A 14,713-nucleotide genomic window follows, 5' to 3' on the forward strand; every position below is an offset into this window, starting at 1 on the left:
ACAGGAAAGAATGTTACAAAAATACTTGAGGTTATGTAAATATAATATTTAAAAGAAATGATGGAGACTAGGGTTGATGAAACACTCTCAAAATATAAAAAAGAAAACCTTATGACAAAACGTTATCTCTGATATGCAAATTTACTGGAATGGGCTTATATATTAGCAGAAACAACAAATATATGATTTATTATTATTATTATTATTATTATTATTATTATTATTATTATTATTATTATTATCACAAAACAATCAATTGTGGTCCTTCACTTAGAAACAAATGCAATTTGTTATTTGTACGATGCTGTACATTTCTTTCTCAAAAGTTTGGTTCTGAAATATCAGCCAGTCGCTTTCCTGTAGTGTGAAGCTCCCAGTCTGACAGCTGTTGCACAAATCCTCTATTGGGCCTCATGTTGGTTTTACGTTTAACGACATACTCCCAAGCCTCCTGAAAAATAGTAGACACTTTTGTGATGAAAGCTATTGGTAAGCATAGCAGATTTTGTTTGTGTTTTGTGTTAAGCAATGTTTGTGTTTACACAAACACTCAAAATTGGCCATTCATTGTCAATGGCATTCAATGTTTGTGTTAGGACAAAATTTGTGTTACATACCAAAAGCTGGAGGGGCTATCGCCTCTCAAAAATCACACTTGTGAAGTGAGTGACGGGACACCCACTGTATTTATATCGGCCACATTACGTCTTACGTCGTCATTTAGTGCCAAAAAATAAAGTCCATAGACTTGGCTGGCAACGATATAAGTGCTCTGGCATGAAGTGCTCTCTAAACTGCTCTACAAAACATTGTAATATCCTCAAAGTCCATAGACTTGGCTGGCAAACGATTTACGTCATAAGTGCTATAGACTTGGCTGCCATATGACATAATCTTCAAAAGCCATGCATTGGAGCGCCCCTCAAAAATGTTTAAGAAGTCGTGAAAATAGCAGATCTACAAGCTCGCAATGTGTTGTGTTGTGAGCTTGTATAGATTAACTATAGTTTGGGTCCCCGAGCTAAACGGTTTGTGAACCACTAATCACAAGGCCACTGGACTGGGAAGACAAATGAACAGCCCTTGCCTCCAGTGTGTATTTCAGGTGATGCATGAGGAAGGCGATGGTTACAGTACTACAGCGACTTATGCCGTGAGTGGAACATATCAAGACAGGATACCCAACATTTAAACGGGAACCTAAAGATGGGTAAGAGGCAGAAGAGAGGGTTAGCAATGAATGCGTTTGTAGAAACAGAATGGTGTACACCATTATATAAACAGTAAAACACACAGTATTAACTATTAGCCTAAGTAATAATATATGTTAGCATGTTGGGGACTAATTACCAATAAAAGTGCATATCCTCTCCAAACTTGTGTATATATCAGCCATCACTGAATCTGTGATGTGTATGTTAAGAATGGCATGATTCCCCTGTTCAAACCTAAAAATGAGTGAATGAATAATTATTAATATGTTTTACTGTAGCCATATACGGAAGATGAAATAATCAAATAATATTGCCACAAAATGCATCATATTCTTTATGCATTTCAAATATCAAGGCATGCCTTACTCAAGAATGTTGCTCTGGGAGATATTAACCATTGTGGTAATTTTCAGGTGTTCAAGGATGTGGTGATCGGTTGCTTGTTTGGAGTCCCCCATAAACAGCAGGCCTGCTAAGATCTCCACTGGATACGGCTTGAGATCTTCCAGCTCCTAATGAATGTTCAACAACCACAGCTTACAAGCAGTGTCCAATCAAAATAACTCACTGATGGCCCACTGAAATGTAAATGGTGAATCCTACCAGGGTTCCATTTGTTAACCACTTGCCCTATACTAAATACTTCTTCGTACAACAAATAGCAAAAATGTGTTTTTAGAAATGTTGAAAACTTTCAGATTTTAAAAACATAAATATCAAACATATCAGACAGTCTACATTTCCAAAAAGGAAATATGTTTTTAATTGACCAAAGCAGAGATTAAACATATCCCCATCAGAGGCAGGCACGGTGGTGGAAAAAGTATTCACATTTCTTATTTAAGTAAAAGTATAAAATACTGCAATGTAGAAGTACCGGTACTCTGTTCTAAAAGTCCGGGATTAAAAATGTACTTGAGTAAAAGTACAAACGTATTGGTGTCAAAATGCATTTAAAGTACCAAAAGTTGAAAGTACTCATTATGCAGAATGTCCCATTTCACAATTTTTCAAATGTCTCTAAAAATCTTTTGAAAAAAATCATCTATGAAACCACAATGCGCCGCATCATGGCGCATTGTGAGTTTACTAGATCGACTATTTTCAAATGGCCAAAATGTACGGGCTGAATTGGTTAATGAATTTTTTGTAATAATCAAAATCTACAAAGTAACTAAAGTTTTCAAATAATTGTGTGGAGTGAAATATATAATATTTGCCTCTGAGATGTAGTGGAGTCATAAAAGTACAGAAAATTGGAAATACCGGAACTCCAGTAAAGTAAATGGACCTCAAAATTGTAGAAAATGATAGTACTTGAGTAAATGAACGTACTTTACAGAACGTACTTTCCTTTAGCAAGGGGATGGGGGGTATCAAAAGCACAGGCATGGATCCCCCCCAAATTGAACACAGAACAGGTGGCATCAGGAACAAGTACATTACCCTGATGGTGTACATGGTTTTTGTTGTTCTGAAGAAAGGATACAGTGCTGAGAACTTCCGATAACCTCCTTTCATTATATAGACAGGACAGAAGCTGGATTTTGCCAGGACATCAGCACATTCAATGGCTTCACCTACAGTATAAGATTAGTAAGACACTTGAGTTATGCCTTTCAATAGGTCGTCCGCAATTCATTCAAAACATTTACGAAACATTATCATTGCCTCATTCATTTGTCATTGCCTCAATCTTATTTTTCAACAAATTTGGTCTTCAATAATACATCACAATATAAGCAGAATTTAGTTGGTAGTGCAGTGGTTAATCCCAGGCATAAAACCAAAAGCCTTACCTAACCCTTGGAGACATGTTGTGTCACTGTCATAGACCACTATGTACTGCATGCAATCAACCTCCACTGTCTGTGGTATCATGAAAGCACCTTCAGAATCCTGGAAAATGGTGATTTAAACAGAGACGTTGATCAGTTGTGTCACTGTGCTAAATACCTGTAGGCCTATGCCTGTAGGCCTGTGCATGCCATTGGCTGGATGGGAAGATCAAGAGTTATCATACCCTTTTAGCATTTTTAGCTGTGATGATATGACTGTCATTGTAATGTTGCTTTTGACGGGCATCTGAGGAACAGTTATTACACTTAAACATGCCATCAAAACTGTGCCATCATCACATGAGAGATGGGGTGGTTAAATATTTATGTATGCATATTGAATTGACAGAATCTCATCCACTCACCAATTAAACAGATGTAGTTGAGCTGTGCCCGTTTGGGGAAGTGGGTGTACTGGTTAAGAATGTTGTACAGCTCATACGGTTCACATAGAACTGTCCCAGCCATGTTGACACCTGAAAAAAGCTAATGTAAAGTATGTGGTTGATATATATAAGTTAAGTTTCAAAGTGTGAACATTATGAATGAATACAGCTGCTTCTTAGTATAATACCTGTTAATCTACCAATGTGTGTTTACCAAAAGTATGGTAAACAAATTCAGTCAGAGCCAGGTCAGCATAGAGCCATAGAACTACTTTTGTTTTGGACTGTTGCTTAGCAACGTGGCATGTGGTAATGTTTTGCCTCTAATTATTAAAGGCACACGATATCGCAGGGAGGAAGAAAGCTGCGTGTGCGTATTGCGTAATAATATGGTAATAATAGTCCTCCCATCTTAAAACGGAATGAATGTGTGTGAATAATATGGGTCCGAGCAGCGAGTTGGCGCTTTGGTGCTTTTAAAAAGTAAAATTACGAAATTACCTGCTTGTGCAGTTTTTGGCAGGCGTTTTATTTTGAAATCCGGAAGCGGAAGTGCTATTGTTATTTGTTATTAGCAGCTAGCTGGCTAATCACAGAAGCGGTATAAACGATTTAAACCTTTATGGATTGTGATCTAATCTATTGGGTACCTTCTTAAAACTTTGTCTGTTTTTTACTTTTTGTTGTTCCTGCATCGATACCTAGATATGTTCTGTCTTCTGTTGACATGATTAAGCAGACTGGACGTTAGGTAACAACTTTAATTAAACTGGTTCTTATCTCCTGTGTGTAAGACATAATCGTCAGATTTATCCAGACAGACATGACAGATGGATGGAACACGGACACAGGAGAGGCTGTGTACCGCTCCAGGGACCATGTCAAAAACATGAGGATCAAGTAAGTCATGTTAAAACAGTTGGTTGGGGTTTAGGGTAGCTCTGGTCCATAGCTCTAATAGGGTAACTTACTGTGGCTGCGGGGTTGCTATAGAAACGATATCAACAACACTCGATCACACTCAGTCTCAGCCTAGATTGATTCTCATCATTTTATGGGGGAAATAGTAAAATACCAATGGGCAGTTTACACTGTTAACATGTCTATGGATAATATCTCGAGACAGATATTCAATTAAATAAATAAATACAGTATATATGGTATTCTGGATAGTGAATGTTTAATGCATATTTTGCAGAATCACCACTAAATAGATAATAGATATAGTAAGTGCACAGTCTGTTGCTGTGAGTGAGTGTATGGAAACACACATACAGCTGCTTCTCTTATGTATTTATAAAGCACAACATGATAGAAAATGTGTGTTTGTGTGTTGCTCTCTCAGAGTGCGTATAGAGAGAATTACCTCGACAGCAGCTCTGTCCCAACACCTTCAACAGCAGGTCCTGTCCCAGCAGGACAGACCAGCCATTGAACTGGACACGCTCAACCAACAAGCCCCAGCAGGTAACGTACGCAAATTGACAGAATTTCTGTTATTCTGTTATCTTTAATGCTTTATTTCAGATTAGGGCTGCAATAGTTAGAATAAAGTATTGATATTTAATATTTAATGATCAATCCATATTTTGGGTGTCATTGCTCATTATTATTATATATTATTATACAATAATATTCAAATAGACAAGCTCACAACGTGACGCCATGCAACACATTGTGAGATAGTTTATCGGTTATTTTCACCATTTTAGTAGTATAAAATAACACTTAAGTGGTTAATGCATTTTGTTTATATATAAAAAAAAACATGAATTAAACTACCCGGTACGATTCCTGGCTATTCGATTCATCAAACAAATAATCGATAGAATAATTGCTCGGAAGAAATCGATAGTTGCAGCAGTTTGTGTGGGTTACTTTACTACAGTGACGCTGATGCTTGTCTGTTTTTCCACCAGGTGACAATGAAGAGGAGCTGGTGGTGAGCTGGCAGGAGAAACTCTTCAGTCAGGTACAAGTTAACTACAAGGGTCCTTGAGGGGGTTCCAGGGAGGGTCCCCACCTCAATCACCCCTTCAGACTCCACCGTAGCCCGTTGCACCTGACCGAATTATGACAACCATGCGGTTATGACAACCATGCATGGTTGCACACCGGCCGAGTTTTTCGGAAAACCGATGGAGAAACGCAGCTAAAAATCAAAAAAACGCGCTCGGTGTGTGGGGACCTTTACATTACTGTTAGCATTTGTTTTCATGCTTTTGTTACTTAGGCTTGTTTTTTACTTGACCACAACGTATGCTTTCTAGAGTAGATAGTAGAGGTGTGCATTGGCACTGCCCTCACTATTCAATTCGATTACGTTTCACCAGGTAACGATTCGATCACGCTTTTCTATATGAAAGTTGAGGAGCACTGTTCTATGTTCATTGAAAGAGACTGGCAAATCTTGATGATGCTATAATTTAAGATCTCTCATTCTCTCTCTCTGTGTGTATGTAGTATGAGATGGATGTGTATCAGAGCGAGGCAGTGTGTCAGACTCCTCTGGAGAAACAGTACCACACAGACATCAAGGCCCTGAACAGGAACAGGGGCAGAAGGAACCACAGGATCTTCACCTACACTGACCATGACCCGTACACCAACTGTCTCCCATTCAACCAGCTGGTAGGAGAACAGCGTTTCATCGTAGCAACAACCAGGGCTGGGCGATATACAGAACCGTACATATCGTCTGTTGGGTGGAATGTCCGAAATATTTATTTCTACGAGATCAGGTCAAGTAGAGCGTTACTTTATGGAAAAACTCAATCAGTTAAAATATGGAGATAAGCGGTTCATGCCCGACAGCCCTGATATGCAGCCATAACAAGAACTTCATCCATTGTTTGTTTGACAAGCTGTTGTTTTATTCCCCATCCTGAATGCAGCTCACCCAGGATTTGGTGACCACAGCCAAGTTCACGCCCACGTTCCTGGCTGAGAGGATGGCCAGCATCAGACACAGGAGGCAGGCGGACAGACGCACTGTGTAGGTTCTCTGCCTGGTTCTCAACGTGTCTGTAATTCCAAATAGAACCAAATGCACCCATACTTTATGAAAAAGGACAACACTCTGGCCGTCTCAGCGCCTACCAGCACAATAACTTTTATGAATGCTCCCTGTTATCCTTAATGCAGTGATTCCCAACCTGTAGGTCGTGATGATATTGCAAGTGAGCCTCCAAATCATTGGCAAAACATTAAGATTATAATGTTAATATAACATGAATATAAAAAAAGATATATATATTATATTATTATTATATATAATATACATGCGGCTGCAGTCTTAAGTGGTCAGATGGGTGGGCCCCAACCCAGAAAAGGTTGGGAACCACTGACTTAATGTATTGAGGAGCTGTTTTCCAAAGATGGGATGAGTGTAAGGTCTCAGTTTGTTCATCTCGGTGATGTGCTGCATGTTCCAGAGATTCCAGCGTCCCCAAATCTAAGATGATTAACTGGGAACCTACAGAGGAGTTTGTGAAGCGGAGCCATGTTGTCAACAGTGCCATGCAAACCATGCACATCATGGCAGACCTGAATCCCCCTACAAAGTCAGTAAGACTATGTTAACATGACCAAACAACATCTACTGAGATGTTGTACAGTAGTAGATTTCTAGGATTATATTCATTAGCAGAATTCAAAAGTTGTGATAGATGATATGAGGTCCATTGCTGGTTCTGATGATGTGCATGTGTTTTGTCAGACTGGGCCAGAAGGAGAGTGAGTGTTTGCTGGTAACCATAAGAGCGGATGGAAACGGAGTGGTCATCATCAAACCGGACTTCAATAAAGACAAAGATCCCTACCGGCAAGTCAACAACTCTTGCCACTTCATCATCAAAGTTACAAATGCTGTGACATAGGGCAGAGCAACATACGGTATCGCTATTATACCAATATTGTGATATTGTTCAAGGTGTCTTCAGAGAGAAGTGTATTGTTCGTGTTTTTAACACTAGATAAAAGGTAAAAGTCTAAATAGGAAAGTTGACTGTGAAAACAGAGAATTAAAAGAAGAGTGCAAAGAGACTTCTGCATTCGTCCTACCTGGTCTGATGATTGCACTAATATGAGGCACTATGAGGGGTTCAGCATGCCTATCCACACCATTGCCCAATTCATGTGCCTGTCATTTACTCTCAGCATGGATACAAGTATAAATGTAGCTGCAAGCAGCTATAAGTATCCCGCAAATCATAACAATTTCCCCATCAGAGGTCTTTTGACGAATGAATGTGAGCTTCAGTTGCCTCTACCATATTGCCAAATTTCGTGAAGAACGATAGCTCAGAAGTCAGAACTGCCAAAACTGCTATAGAGGGTATGCGCATGCTTAAAGTGAATGGCACATCGAGTGGCAAAGCAACATGCAAAGTGAGTTTAACATTGTTTAATGTCGTTTAATGCAATCAGATAGGACTTTTCTGTTTGGATGTAGGGCTGTCAAGGCCAGAAAGTAGTTTTTGCCACTCAGTAGGCATTCCTGCATAACTTCCTGGTTTGATGATGATGTCACGCGCATACCCTCTATAGTGGCGGAATTATCACGGAAACTAATAAGCATTCTTTCAGTATGGGTAGACTATCGATTTGGACATTATAGTCAATATATGGGACTGTCAGTCAGATATTGTAAATTATTTAATGGGCAGAATCATTTGAAAATGGTGTGAATCAACTGTTGGTCTTGAGAGACTAGATAGTCAGTGAATAGGCCCAGCCCTTATCATTTTGATTATCAGACCACTGCACCTCCATGAAAAGCATCATTATGAAATGGAACATGATTTTAAGAAATTAATTGTTGCCATGAAATGGAAAAAGCGAAAAGTCATAGGAAACAGCCTTTTGTGAAAAATACCAGTAAATGAATTAGTCTTTTGGAAAATTTATTATTTCACCATGTATTGGCTCATTTATATTTGCTCCTATATTCATTCATAATATATAGTTTCATAATGACATATTTATACGTAATCTAGGCATCACTACATTGTATTGCCTGACCATTAGCTTGTCTCTGGTGTAGGATTGAGACAGAGGGGGAGAAGAAAGAGGTATGGCGCCTCACTGTGGAGAATGTGTCAACAGCCATGAACGTAGAGGAGAAGCAGAGGGAACATCACATTTACAAAGACGTGAGTGCTCTGGCTTCCATTTTCAATCCCTTTTTCTGAAAGGTATCGTCATTATACAAAGAAAAGAAGACCCCCTCCTTTCAGAAATTGTCCCAAATAACACATGGTTATTTGGTTGTTCATACATGAATTTGACTTTTGCCTGTGCGGTGAGCACACTGACTTGAGTTCTAATTCTTGAAGGACCACTTCACCACTTTTCAACCTATCTTCATATAATAGGTCCTCGCTAATAATCATGATAAAATGGCACCATCTTTTTCTACTCAGTCTGTGTCTCATGGGAGGGCTGTGGGCAGTTCAGAAACCCGTCCACCAGTGACATCATCGTTAGGCAGATTTTTTTTTAAACAATAATTATTTACAAAAATGTTTAGATTTTTATTATCGTGAGAACGATGGCTTCCATTTTCGCATTGCAATTTTACAGGACTAGAAAGCCTGCAGTTTCTATTAGCTTGGATTCCCCATCGATGATGTCACTGGTGGACGGCTATTTAAGCAGTATTACACGAGATGGTGTGCTTTACCATTATTGTAGGTATCCCCGGAGTTTTAACACGTTTTTTCCTGTTCACAGCTGTATGTGCGGCACAAAGAATATCTTAACAGCCTCGTTGGACAGGAGTTTGAAATGGTAAAGTGGTTTCATAAACCTTTGTGTTGTAACTTGTATGTAATGTCCAACACACATACAGTATATCATACACAAACAAATTACATTTTTACACATCATCAGAATGATCAGTGGTATTTTACACTATCATTCCCTTACCACTTTAACCCTGGCATCCATTGTTGGAATGTCATCATAGGTGAAAACATTCAGAAACATTCAGATCTTTTTCAATCTTAGCAGATTTTTGAAGTTCTCAATTTTGTGAGCTTGTAGACTGAAAAAACAATACAAAAAAGTTTGAAAGGTTTCGGTTCATTTTTGGAAATGTGTGTTTAAGTGGTTTTAATTACAGCATCGTAGTATTCAGCTGTATTATGTGGACAAAGGTTAAACCTAGTATTTATGTTACCTCTTTTGCTTTGTTATGAAGTATTTTGTCCTCCTTGTAGCCTCCCCCTGGTGTTCTACGTCTGCTGGTGAATGGAGAGATAGGTGAGTTGTGGAATAAAACCTCAAGGAATTATTTTGTTGATGTTTTGTTTGTTTTTTTGGACCAACCGATGGACCACATACATTGATTAATTCCTGGTGACATGATTGGTGGACATATACGTTATAACATTTATGCTGTTTACATTTACTCTATGCATCTCTTTCTCTCTTCCCAGTCTCAGCCAAGGGCTTCGAATATGACAACTTATATATCCATTTCTTTATGGAGTTACCCAACAGTAAGCTACAGTACATGTCGTTGTGGAATGTTTGTTAATAGCTGCATGTTGACAATGTCATGTTGTCTGCAGTTCACTGACATGTATATGATGAACCTCTGCACTGCTTCAGATTGGTCCAGCTTGCCGTTCCAGTCGCTCTCGGGCGTCACACAGACATGTCGCACCAAGTGCTCTGGCAAAGTAAGTAGAAGATACAAAGATAATCTGATACAAGCTATTTTTTTCAATGCAGTTCAACTGTGTTAATTATAACATTTGTATTTACAGAGAGCTTTTCAAGGTACTCAAATGCACTTAACATTAATTTAAAAAATATCATTCTGGTCTATCCGTAAACACATATATTTTGTATATCAAATGGAATTCCGGACATCACACAGAGTTCAGTGGAAACAAGGCGTTACGTGGTTAATGCCCATTTGCTGTGTGTTCCTACAGGATGACATAGCCCACTTCAGTTTCCCCTTCAGTTTTGAGGCGTTCCACAGAAAAGAAAATGAAAGTGAAGGTCAGTTCATAATGTTTCTGGAGCTATAAGTGGTTTATTAACACTGCCTCTCAATGTAGGGTCTGAAGCAACTGCTCAGCTCAATTGTTTTTCAGTGATTCCAAAGGCAGGTAGTGTCACAGAGCTCACGGCCACACAAGATAGTCCATTGCTACAGGCCTTGAATGCTATCATGTGGTGCTCATTAAAACAATATAGAGCAACAAGCTATACGTCAACCCTTTGATATCTCAGACAGTAGAGCGGAGGACTGTAGTTAAATAACAAACATCCTTAGTTTGCTGGTTCAATTCCGGCTCAAAGGACTCAAGGAGGGCTTGATTTAATTTTAAACACAATATTGTGAAAGAACAATGACCCATGGAAGATAAAGCAAATGGTGAGATCAATTGGCTTTAATTTATTCCAAATACAGCAGGTAGTGGCACATAGCTCACACATCCACACACACGATAGTTCATTGCTGCAGGCCTTGCATCTTTAATGAGTCTGCCATCATGTAGTGCTCAGTCAAGAATGTATCAGTCAAAATCTTATATCAACCCTTCGATAGCTCAGCTGCTAGAGTGCTAGAGCGGAGGACTGTAGAGTAATAGACATCTGGTTCAATTCCGTCTCGAAGGAGGACATGTTTTAAGCATGTTATTGTGAAAGAACAAAGAATGTCACAAATTGTGACCTTTCTGACATACTAACTTTTCCTGTCAGTTAATCTCACTACTGGCACATTGCTAATGGCAAGACAGACATGACACATCATTTCTGCAGTCCTTCAATTGTCCAATTCTGCCATCATGTGGAGCTCAGTAATAACCATCTTTCAAGCCTTCGATACCTCAGGCTCAGCTGGTAGAGCGGAGGACTGTAGATGAATAACAGACATCCTTAGGTCCCTGGTTCAATTCCGTCTCGAAGGAAGACAGATTTTAAGTCTAACATTGTAAAAGAACAGTTACCTCTGTAATATATAGCAAATGGTGAGCTGTTTTGGCTTTCCGGTATTCCAAATTGCTCACGGCCACACAAGGTAGTTTTATCAACACTTCGATAGCTCATCTGGCAGAGCGGAGGACTGTAGTAAAAAACAAAAAACATACATCCTTCCGTTACTGGATCACTTCCGGCACAACGGAGGACTTAAGCATGATATTGTAAAAGACCAATGACCTATGAAATTGTTATTTCACAGGAACAAAGAATGTTACAAACCATTGTGACATCACTATCAGTTATTCTCACTACTGGCACATAGCTAACCAACGGCAAGGCCTTGCATTGTCCACGTCTTCCATCACGTGGGGCTCAGTAAACAATGTAGAGCAGCTCGTTTTTGTTTCACCCCTTCGATAGCTCAGCTGGTAGAGCGGAGGACTGTAGCTGAATAATGGACATCCTTAGGTCGCTGGTTCAATTCCGGCTCGAAGGAGGACTTGTTTTTAACATGATATTGACATAAGGTATCATATCATATCATTTTGTAATTGCATTATAAGTATGTTTTGTTTATAAAACATTATAAACATGGGATGCATTAGCAAGTACCAGAATTGGTCTCGGTTAGGTCAGTGCATCATGGTGAATAATATACAATATTATAATGACAATATTAATTTCATATTTAACTAAAACTCTCCGAGTTATGGGACCCTTGAAATTAAAACGTTTTAGACCCAATGCCGTAGTCTACTCTGTATAGTATCATTTGTGTAGCATATATTTGCACTGACACAATGTCCTGGTGGCCACAGAGTGTCTTCCTCAGTGGCCCGTGTTGTATTTCAAGGTTCTTTCTGTGGACTCCTGGCAGCGCTGCCGCTTGGAGGGCTACGGATACCTGGTCTTCCCTGAAACACCCGGTACATAACACACATCAAACAATCAGTCTGATTAATCACTTAAACCCTATTTTATACTTTGTTGTACGATGGTGTCGTGTGTCGAAAATAGCCAACCTACACGCTCAAGAGGACCCTGATGTAAACAAGTCTTAGTGCTTTTCCTGGTTATATCCTCGCAGTAGCTGTTTTTGTATTGACCTGTACTTTCTCTTGAACTGTACCCGTTCTACAAACTGTGAATACAATTTTCAATCAATCACAGCAAGCATATTGATCGGCTATTTTCACCACACAACTATGAGCCATAAGACAGTATAAAATAGGGCTTAAGTGGTTAAAGTTACTGAGCGGTTACTTTTCTTCACTGGACATTTATACATATTAGTGAGAATATATATGGTTTTTTTTAATGATTTATTTTAAAGTCAAGACATGCTCTCTCTTGGTGTGTATTTCACACACTTGTGTGTTTGGCGTACGTGTGTTTGTGGCGTGCGTACTTGGCTGCTCCTCAGGCAACCACACAGTGACGTGCCAGACATGGAGACCTATTGGAGGGACGGTATCAGAGCTGAGACGCTTCTTCATTGGAGGTTCTCCTGAGCTGGAGGACCACAGCTACGTCCGAGTACCTGGTACCTTCAAGGTAAGCTCACATTTCCACTAACCTTTTTGTGACTCTGTTACATAAAAACATAGATATTGTGCTACATTAGTAATAACTACATATTGTGTACTAGCCTGACACAGCAATATGCCATTACTTTAATGTACACAATATTTGTATATCTATTATTATATAGCCATTATTGCATATTATTATATATAGCCATTATTGTATATCCAACATTTTGACATTTTTTAACATAAGCAATATGTTTTTTCCCCTGCTTGGGCCACATTGCACCTGTTCCTATTCAGATAAAAATACTTGTGTTTTGTACATATCCCTGTCTTATCAGTATACACAGTTACTGGAGTGCTGCAGTGGAATTGGGGTTGTTGTTTTTTAAACACAAGTGTGTTTGTGTTCTTCCAGGGAGACAGGCTGAGTCGTTTTGGTTTTCGTACTCAAAGCACAGGCAGTGTGACATTTACTCTGTACTGTATCCAGCATGCCAGGTGAGTGGTAGCCAACACACAACCATATTATCGACATTAATGTGGCCCAGAGTTCTCAACCTGGTATCCAGGGCTTCCTCATTTATGTTAGGAACCAAATGGACCCTTATGGGTCTATAACTCTGGGAGTATACAAATGGAATGTGTACATATTGACACATTTTGAAGAATACAAAAAAGAAGCAAGTGAAATGGGACATCTGCATAATGAGTAGTTTTGAGTATATTTTGATCCAATACCTTTGCTCAAGTAACGTTCATTTTACTTGCAAGAGAGTATTTCTACATTGTGATATTGTTACGGTTACTTAAGTAAAACAAAAATTGTGTGTGTGCGTGTGCGTGTGCGTGTGCGTGTGCGTGTGCGCGTGCTGTAGGGCGTTTGTTGATGCCAGTACACTGAAGAGAAGGAGACAGACCGTTCTGGACCAGCTAGGAGGCTTCAGCCAACAAGGAGCTGTCTATAACATCATGGGTAAGGAACCAGTGGTGGAAAGTAACTAAGTATATTTACTCGAGTACTGTACTCTAACCACTTAAACCCCAGCGTCCGTATTTAGGGGAAAACCTTTGCAGAACATAGAAGATCTACAAGCTCGTCTCAGCGCGTCGCATTGTGATGAGTCGAGAGCTTGTAGATCTGGGCTATTTTCAGCAAAAATATTTTATGTAGAGAAACAAACAGAAGATACACTAGTATAAAGCCCTGAGGGACCCCAGTCAACCATATAGGGTCTACGTGGTTGAGTATAATCACAGCCTTCAGTACAATCTCACAAAAAGCCAATTTTGGTACGTTATTAAATAACAGACCACTGAAAGCTGTGATGAATAGAGCATTGATTCAAGCCGGGTAATACAGCCTGTCAGCCAATCTGGCCAGTTGATTCCAGGCCGTCACAGTACTGTTTGTTTGTCTTTCTGAACTTAAAGGTGATAACAGTATGTTCTTCTCTCAGAGGCCTTTAACAGAGCCAGGGGTCGGATGCTGGAGGCCAGAGATCGTCTGCCCAGTGACCTCATCAACACCACCTCCCAACTTCACAACACTTCCACTGCCTAGACTACTTTGGCATGCTCCTTGTTGAACATGTTGAGCATAAATGGAGTAATATTTGATTATTTGTTAACAAGACATATATTAGGCATACAGAGGAAGGTTGAAAAGTGTTGAAATGGCCCTTTAATAATAGCATTGTTTCAATGTATAATTGTGTGTTTACAGTTCACACTTAAAATAGACTTTAGTCTCAATGTGGTATTTTCTACTGATTAAATAGTAAAGTATATATATTTTTTAA

At 39.3% G+C, this 14,713-nt stretch overlaps 2 protein-coding genes across 3 annotated transcripts; one reads left to right on the forward strand and one right to left on the reverse strand.

Annotated features, from left to right (window-relative positions):
- Positions 1-319: 319 nt before the first annotated feature.
- Positions 320-3,520, reverse strand: styxl1 (serine/threonine/tyrosine interacting-like 1; the record flags this gene model as incomplete). The annotated part of the gene is made up of 8 exons (XM_079509053.1): positions 320-451; positions 1,088-1,200; positions 1,351-1,448; positions 1,581-1,726; positions 2,661-2,794; positions 3,014-3,113; positions 3,238-3,299; positions 3,418-3,520. The coding sequence occupies 8 exons, from the start codon at positions 3,518-3,520 to the stop codon at positions 320-322; spliced, it is 888 nt and encodes a 295-aa protein (XP_079365179.1).
- A 497-nt stretch (positions 3,521-4,017) lies between these two features.
- mks1 (MKS transition zone complex subunit 1) lies at positions 4,018-14,713 on the forward strand. Of its 2 annotated transcripts, XM_079507827.1 has the most exons (19): positions 4,035-4,084; positions 4,233-4,338; positions 4,784-4,905; positions 5,358-5,410; positions 5,902-6,069; positions 6,333-6,433; positions 6,873-7,001; positions 7,157-7,261; positions 8,483-8,591; positions 9,172-9,228; positions 9,660-9,702; positions 9,879-9,941; positions 10,054-10,124; positions 10,383-10,452; positions 12,201-12,308; positions 12,806-12,936; positions 13,330-13,412; positions 13,790-13,887; positions 14,372-14,713. In XM_079507827.1, exons 2-19 carry the CDS (start codon positions 4,262-4,264, stop codon positions 14,473-14,475), a joined length of 1,692 nt encoding a protein of 563 aa, XP_079363953.1. In that variant the 5' UTR covers positions 4,035-4,084; positions 4,233-4,261; the 3' UTR covers positions 14,476-14,713. The 2 variants fall into 2 exon arrangements, with proteins under 2 accessions (XP_079363952.1, XP_079363953.1); XM_079507826.1 differs by having other exon boundaries at positions 4,018-4,338.

The sequence above is a fragment of the Electrona antarctica genome, assembly GCF_951216825.1.
Source record: "Electrona antarctica genome assembly, chromosome: 8".
Classification (NCBI taxonomy): Eukaryota; Metazoa; Chordata; class Actinopteri; order Myctophiformes; family Myctophidae; genus Electrona; species Electrona antarctica.